At 50.2% G+C, this 7,492-nt stretch overlaps 1 protein-coding gene across 1 annotated transcript in view; it reads right to left on the bottom strand.

The window, feature by feature from the left end:
• Positions 1 to 1,583: 1,583 nt before the first annotated feature.
• The window catches only part of PCSK6 (proprotein convertase subtilisin/kexin type 6), a 45,135-nt gene continuing 39,226 nt past the window's right edge, over positions 1,584 to 7,492 (bottom strand). Inside the window, exons 18-21 of the mRNA XM_068143300.1 lie at positions 7,139 to 7,230; positions 5,623 to 5,752; positions 3,685 to 3,797; positions 1,584 to 3,273 (exon numbers count right to left, since the gene is read on the bottom strand). Of these exons, the coding sequence (XP_067999401.1) occupies positions 3,176 to 3,273; positions 3,685 to 3,797; positions 5,623 to 5,752; positions 7,139 to 7,230 (433 nt within the window). The 3' untranslated portion in view covers positions 1,584 to 3,175. The remainder of the gene's footprint in view (positions 3,274 to 3,684; positions 3,798 to 5,622; positions 5,753 to 7,138; positions 7,231 to 7,492) is intronic.

Raw genomic sequence — 7,492 nt, 5'->3', positions numbered from 1 at the left:
TGCGTTCCCCACCTGCTAACTACAAAATGGCAGATGGCCATGGATGCAACCTGACAGCCAAACAGCAAATGAGGGCTGCACTAAGATTCTCAAGGGAACAGTTATTACAGACTTGGGTTTGGTGCCAAGAAACAAGAGAGAAACAGGCTTTAACGGATTGTCCAAATATGCATTTATCTTCAAGACACAGCCACTTTGATCCTCCAAGCATCACCATGACTTGGATAAATAATCTGAATTTTATTGCTTTCCAGGAATGATTTCTGAGGGAGTTAGCACCCTAGGAAATGCTGGGAGCTGTTCCTGTTGCATGAACTCGACATGTAGAATTTGTCTCTCTTTCCCTGGCAGGCTGGAGGGCAGCCGAAAGCTGAATAAAGCTGGGGCTTGGTCATCTGGAATTACACTGCTACACTCAGTGTGTATTTAAAGTTAAACCAAGGATGTAAGGGTAAACATCTTCCTTTTCCAGTACATCTAAATATACCAGAATTTAGAGGCAGGCTGCCCTCAGCCAGAGAACTGAAAGCAGAGCTGGCACAGTGCTCTCCATTCACAGTTCCTGGGTCGTGACTGTGACATAGCAGCAGAAATGAGTTCGTTATTTTACAACCAAAAGGGTAAAAGCCAGGAGCATCTCACCCCAGTTATGACCTCCGGTTTGGCCCAAGACCAAAAAGGGAATCCTGGAGCAACAGAAGGAATCACTGTATTGTGATAAATCATCTGATTTATCGTTTGATAAATGTGAGGATCTGTAAGACAGCTCACAGCAGCACAGCTCTGTGAAAGCATCTTCCCTCATGGGAGGGCTCTACTTTTTCCTTTTTTTTCCACATTTAAAATGTTCAGTGCCAGATATCCAGGCACTACCCTGGGCACCTGGCCCATGGTTAAACATTGCAAAACCAACATGACCAAAAAAAGGCTTCACAGCTCCCTTTGCTTCCTGACATGCTGGCAGCTTCTCCTCTTCCCCAGCCAGCTAAAGGTGGCTGTGCAGCTCCCAGCTGCTCTGGGGCACTGGAGCCACAGGATACTCCTTGTACAGGTGGGAAAGGGGAGCAAAGCCTCCTGCCAGCTCATCAGAGATCCCCCCCTAACTGGAAAATACTGGCAAAGAGAGGTTGTGGAGATTTCTTTACTGGAGATACTGAAAACCACCTGGATGCAATCCTATGAAACCTGGTGTGAGTGACCCTGCATTAGCAGGGGATTTGGACTAGATGATCCCCAGAGGTCCCTTCCACTCCCAGCCATCCTGGGATTCTGTGATATGCCCAGATGTGCCTAAGTGTGGCCCCAAACCCTAGCCAGCCAGTCCTGGGTGCACCACAACTGCCAGCCCAGCCTGGCATGGGGCAGATATGCAGGATGAGTTTCCTCTGAAGGTAAAAGACCTTTATGAGAACAAAAGTGGGTTTTGCAGATGCAGGTCATCTGCTCCTACAGGTGCTCTGAGCTGATCCAGAGCTCTGGCCAGGACAGCTGCTTTGTCCAGTAAAATAAAGATGCATAGTGCATTGCTGCCCTGACTCTTGCTGAGATGGCAGCTGCATGAATTTGGAAAGACACAGATTCACTTGTCAGGGGGAGACCAATAGTTTATTAACTTTAAGGTCAGTTCACCGAAGCTCCATCTTTCCTTAGGTTTGGTCCAGGCAGGTGAGCACTGGTGGTGGCGAGGCTCTCCCCTCTCCACCTGGCTGAGGTAAGCTCTAAGCCGGCAAGCCCAGGCAGGGTGCAGGAGGTTGCAGCTGAAACCAAGCAGGCATTATCCCAGCTCCACCAGGAGCTGGTGGCAATCCCTACTCTGAATTTCACTGGCAAAAAGTTTAACTTGTTCAAACTATTAACAATGAAAATCAGAACATGCAGCACAGGAAAGAGTGTTTACATATGTCTGGTGCAAAGAGCAGCTCTGCAAGGTCAGAGGGGAGAAAAGGAAGATGCAAGACAAAAAAAAAAAAAGATTCCCCACTCCCATATGAAAAATAGTCCACAGAGAAAAAACAAGCCAAAACCAAAACCAAGATTGCTTAAGTTATTAAAAAAAAAAGAAATCTGTAAAACAACATAGCCAAGGATATTTTAAATACAATTATATAAACACCACGTGACTTACTATTAAGAGAGAGCATGAAAAGGTTTCTTTGGGGGAAAGGTTGTGTAGTTAAAGAGTTTTCTGGCCAGATTCTTGGAATATCTCTTTTGGAAACAGATGCCCAAGAAAAATGACTGCCATGAGCAGAGAACTTTGTGAGAGAGAAGGGTATGCCCACAAAACAGGGGAAGGACCACAATGCAAAATGCCAGGAGAGATTAACTGGGGCACCGTTTTGTTTAGAGGAAGGGTCTAGCTCATTCCAGTTAATCAGCAACGTACTAGTAGGTCCAGGAGGGAAATTCGTGGCAAGTGTGATTCCACAGACTGGTCCATGTGGATGAATCCCCTCCCCGAGTTCCTAAGACTCATTGTAGGCACAAAGGTTTTGCCTGCCTGCAAAAGCCCTGCAGACTGGCTGGGCTGACAGCTCAGAGCTACGGGGATCAGCTCTTGCTTTGGTCCTTAAATCTCCACTTATTGCCACGGCCAGAGAGAAACAGCTAGGGACCGAATCCGAACAGGAGTGCCAGAGCAGGCTGCAGGGCTCTGCTCCAAGAACCATCCAGTTCATCGTCTCACCTACGTACAGAGCACTGCGCCGGCCGCAGCAGTGCCAGTTTGTATCAGCCATCATCCAGCAGGAAAGAGTACTGGGAACCGAGCCAGGAACGGCTCTTGCTTCACAGGAGTGCCAAGTCCTGCATCCTTTGCAGCAAGGGCTCCTGCCAGCCCCTTGGAGCAGGCAAATCAGTAGGAATTCTGCAACGAACCAAGCGTGTGTACATGGATCGTGCCTTGGTCCCTGCGCACAGGGAGTGTTTGAGAGTATTAATATCACCCTGTCTGCTGCCTTTCAGGACTCGATGGCTCAGGGTCCCATCTAACCTCTGCTTAACGTATTGCTATCGAGACACGCCGACGGTGATATTAAAGCTATCAAACTCAGGAGCCGATGCTCGACGGCACCATGCAAACCCTCCCGAAGCTGAAAAGATACACTTTCGTCCTAAACACTTGGCAAAACCGGGCTGGCAGTTGGAAGTCCTCGATGGATGGGGCAGCTGAACATTACCCGGCCATGAGACATGTCTGACAGCAGAACTGTACAAACAGCTTCTTTTCACAGAGCTTGTTTGATTTCACCATCTCACAGAACATCTTGTCAGCTGGGAGGCCCAGGCGAGGAACAAAAGAAAAAGAGAGACAGATTAACATTCTAAATAAACAAACACTGCACGTAACAGGCGGTGCGATTCGTCCCAGTGTTGAAGAGAGCAAATTGAAAGGAGTCGCTTTTTAAGGGCATCTTTCACAGGGTCGGAATGAAGAAATAAAGCAGCTTTGCAGGGAGTGGGAGAATTAGCCCCAAGACTAAACTAATGAAACATAAACACTTGGATGAGTTTGAGCAACAGGCAGATATCCAGCAGCTCTGCCAGGTAATCTGCCCATCGCAGCTGCAGTCCAGCAAGCCCAGGAGCTTCAACACTTTCTGCTCTTAAGGCAATCCCCCAAACCCCTCATTTTTGCTACCAGGGAAGCACTGTAGTGCCAGGAGTTCTGCCACAACTACTTACCATTGGTGCAGGTTTCATTTGTCACACAGGAGCCACCAAGGAGGCTAAAACCTTCTTTACACTTGAGGCAGTTTCCATTGGAGCCCTCACAGGCTGAGCAGTGGTCATCACACCTGGGGGTAGAGACCCTGCTCTGAACCAGCACCAACACCCCAACCTCAAGCCTCCAAAACAGGCCATTAGCCAGATAATATTTCTGCTGGCACTGGGATTGAACCTGAGTACATGCAAGACAGTGAATCTGAGGCTTGGAAAGCTGTCAAAGCCCTGGGCAAAGAGAGCTCAGCGGTGCTAGCTTGATACTGGTGACAACCAGTTACATCCCAAAAGTGCTGGCCTGCTGGGAAGGCTCAGCAGGACATGCATCTCACTTCCCAGAAATCCCAGTTACAAAAAGGGCTCTGAGGGAAACTAGGGAAGAGGGTCCATCCGCTGTGCCTCCCACCGGGGAATGGTGGCTTGCAGAGACCGTACCCAAAGCCCCTGGGAAGGGAAGCTGGCCCCTGTTCCTCCCTGCTGGAGAGCCAGCGTGGGGGAATGGAGCCCTGGGCAGGCACCGCGCATTCCCGAGTCACCTTTAATCCTTCCCTTTCATGTCTGCTTCCATGAGGCCGAATCCACTCCCACTCCCCACTTCAAGCGTGGAGTGCAGGTGAGTGGGAGCCAACCGCTGCCTCCCGGCATCTCCCAGCTCCCGCACGCAGCCCCATGCTGGGCTCCTCCAACACAGCCATGGGGCAAATGGGGCAGGGTTGACTGAAAGCTGGGATACTTGCCTCAACATCACCGTTCCTCCTTCCTCCCACACACCCTCCAAAGAGCCTGGGGCTGGGGTTGAGCCCTTTCCCCTGCAGCCCTAGGACACCTTGGCTGGCTGATTCCAGTGGGGGAGAGTGCAGCTTTGCTGCTCTGAAATCTATAGGGCAGGGATGTGTGGGGTCCAGCCCCATGGCTGCTCTGGCTCCCAAATTGCTGTTTCAATCTCCCTAGTAAACAGCTCCAGCTCCAAGATGTTTTCAGCATTGCTTTTTTTTTTTTTTCCATCACAGCTGTCAGTGCTCCCCATTGGTCCCAGCTGTGCTCCAGGCACAGTCAGGGAGGTAGAATCATAACATAGAATCATAGAAAGGACCTTTGAGATCATCAAGTCCAACTGTTAACCCAGCACCGCCAGGTCGCCACTAAACCATGTCCCTCAGCACCACATCTACACAGCTTTTCTCAATCCCTCTGGGGATGGGGACTCCACTACTGCCCTGGGCAGTCTGTTCCAGGACTTGACAACCCTTTCAGGTAGGAAATTGTTCCTCATGTCCAACCTAAACCTCCCCTGGTGCAACTTGAGGCCATTTCCTCTTGTCCTATCACTTTTTCCTTGAAAGAAGAGGCTGACCCCTACCTGGCTCCAATCTTGGTTCAGAGAGCCAGAAAGTCTCTCTTGAGCCTCCTTTCCTGCAGGCCGAATAACTCCAATTTCCTCAACTGCTCATCAATAGACTTGTGCTCTAGACCCTTCACCAGCCTGCTGCCCTTTTTTGGACCCACCCCAGCACCAAAATCTCCTTCTTGTAGTGAGGGGCCCAAAACTGAACCCAGTACTCTAAGTGCTGTCTCATCACTACCAAGTACAGGGGGATAATTATGTCTCTAGTCATGCTGGTCACACCATTTCTGACCCAAGCCAGGATGCTTTCGGCCCTCTTGGTCACCTGGGCACATGCTTGGCTCACATTCAGCTGGCTGCTGATCAACACCCCCAGGTCCTTTTCTGCCGGGCAGTTTCCAGCTGCTCTGTCCAAAGCCTGGAGCATTCATGGGGTTGTTGAGCCTCATCCCATTGATCCAGCCTGTCCAGATCTCTCTGCAGAGCCTCCCTACCCTCAAACCACCCATCTTGGCATCACCTGTGCTTACTGAAGGACCTCTTGCAGACCATACCTCTTGCAGACTTTGTTGGGCAGCCCATGGCTGTCAGCAGGGTAGAAGCCCTCACGGCAGGCAAGGACACAGTGCCAGTGTGGTGTGAGGCTCTCGGGGGTGCAGGGTGTGCAGTCCTCTTTGCCTATGCCTGTGGGCACAGGGGTGAGAGCAGCTGACATGAGAGGCTTTAAGAGACAGGTACCACATCACACCAGTGTGGCTACAGCCTTACATGAGATGGGAGGCAACAGCTGGGTCTGCCCCATATGTGCCCAGCAGTTACTTGTGTGCTGCTTGGCTCCCCCTCTGAAAATCTCATCTTCCATCTCCCCCAAAATTATCTCCCACTCTCCAAAAAAAAACAAAACCCAGCTCCTATTAAAAAGATAAAACCTGCTCAAAAACCCAAGCTCCCACTCCAAAAAAACAAGATCCTATTCAAGTAAACTCAAATCTAGCTCAAAAAGCCCTGCTCCCACCTCAAACCCCACTACACCCACCCCCCAAAAAAAAAGCCAGGACCCAGTGTCCTGCCCTTCCGTACAGCCAAGAGCCGGCAACAAGGGCATGGCAGGGGACAGCACATCAAAGTCCCCTCCCAAGTGTGTCCCAGTTTGGCTTTCCCACCCTGTGCAGGGCGAAATGTGGCACAAATGATGCTAAATTTGGATGTGGAGAAGCTGGAGGAGGGAAGGGCTTGGGAGAGGAGCTGGGAAAGCAGCAGGTCCCACTCTGACAGTGGGACATTGCATCTGGATGGTAAATCTCAGTGATGGAGGTGGTGTTATAATGGGCTTTCCATGCACCAGGCTTGAGAAATGGTTATGCAGGAAAAGGAGACCAAAAAAAGGCTTAAAAAAAATTGTGGTGAAGTACATTTACACTGACTGGAATAAGAATTAGAAGGGAAGTAATTTTCTTAAGGGATTAAGAGCCTGTTCCCTTCCATGCTTGCCAGCAAGATCAATAAATATTTTGGATTTAGTCTTAGGAAATTGCCCATGTATGATAGATGAGGTTCACACCACTGAACATGAAGTGTCTAGAGATCATATTATCATCAGATCTATGATGATTTTGAGGGCAGACACAAGCATTAACAATGGAAAATAATTGGACTCTCAAAAAGCAAAACATGCAGGATTTAAAGGGAACACTGAACGACTGTGGGCAGTGAGGGGAAGCCGGCAGCGGCCAGCCTGGCCCCACAGGATGGCCAGGATAACACACCTCAGCTGCCTGGCATTTTTATACACTGCAAAACCATCTTCCATCACCCTGAGAGGGTTTTACAGCCTCCCGCACAACCTTATTAAACTAAAGCAGTGGCTCCAGAGGAATCAGGAAATAAAGAATGACTCTAATAAAGAATACATTCCCAGCCCCTCGTGGGAAGTACTGGAGACATGGGATTGCTTCCACTTCAGCATGACATGACATGCCTTGGTTCAGAGTGGGTATGGTGCCCATCACCAGTTCCTGCTGCACCAGAGCTCTGGCATTTGCAGGGGATGCTGCGTGGCAAGAGACATACCTGTGCTGGCAGGGCAGGGCTCGCACCGGCGGGGCTCCCAGCTGAGGTACATGGCAGGCCGGCACTCTGGCACACAGCTCTCTCCCACCAGGCTGCCAGGAAAGATCAGAGAATGGGTTGGGTTGGAAGGGACCTTACACCATGGGCAGGGACACCATCTACTAGCCCAGGTTGCTCAGGGCCATGTCCAACCTGCCAGGGAGGGGCATCCACAACCTCCCATGGCAGCCTGTTCCAGAGTCTCACCACCCTCACTGTAAAGAATTTCTCTCTCATCTCCAGTCTAAATCTCCCCTCTTCCAGCTCAAAGCCATTGCCCCTTGTCCTAGCACTACAAGCCCTTCTAAAAAGTCC

This window comes from Melanerpes formicivorus, unplaced genomic scaffold (genome assembly GCF_026170545.1).
Source record: "Melanerpes formicivorus ecotype bairdi unplaced genomic scaffold, bMelFor1.0.p_v2 SCAF_10, whole genome shotgun sequence".
NCBI lineage: Eukaryota > Metazoa > Chordata > Aves > Piciformes > Picidae > Melanerpes > Melanerpes formicivorus.
This window is presented reverse-complemented; position numbering and strand designations above follow the sequence as displayed.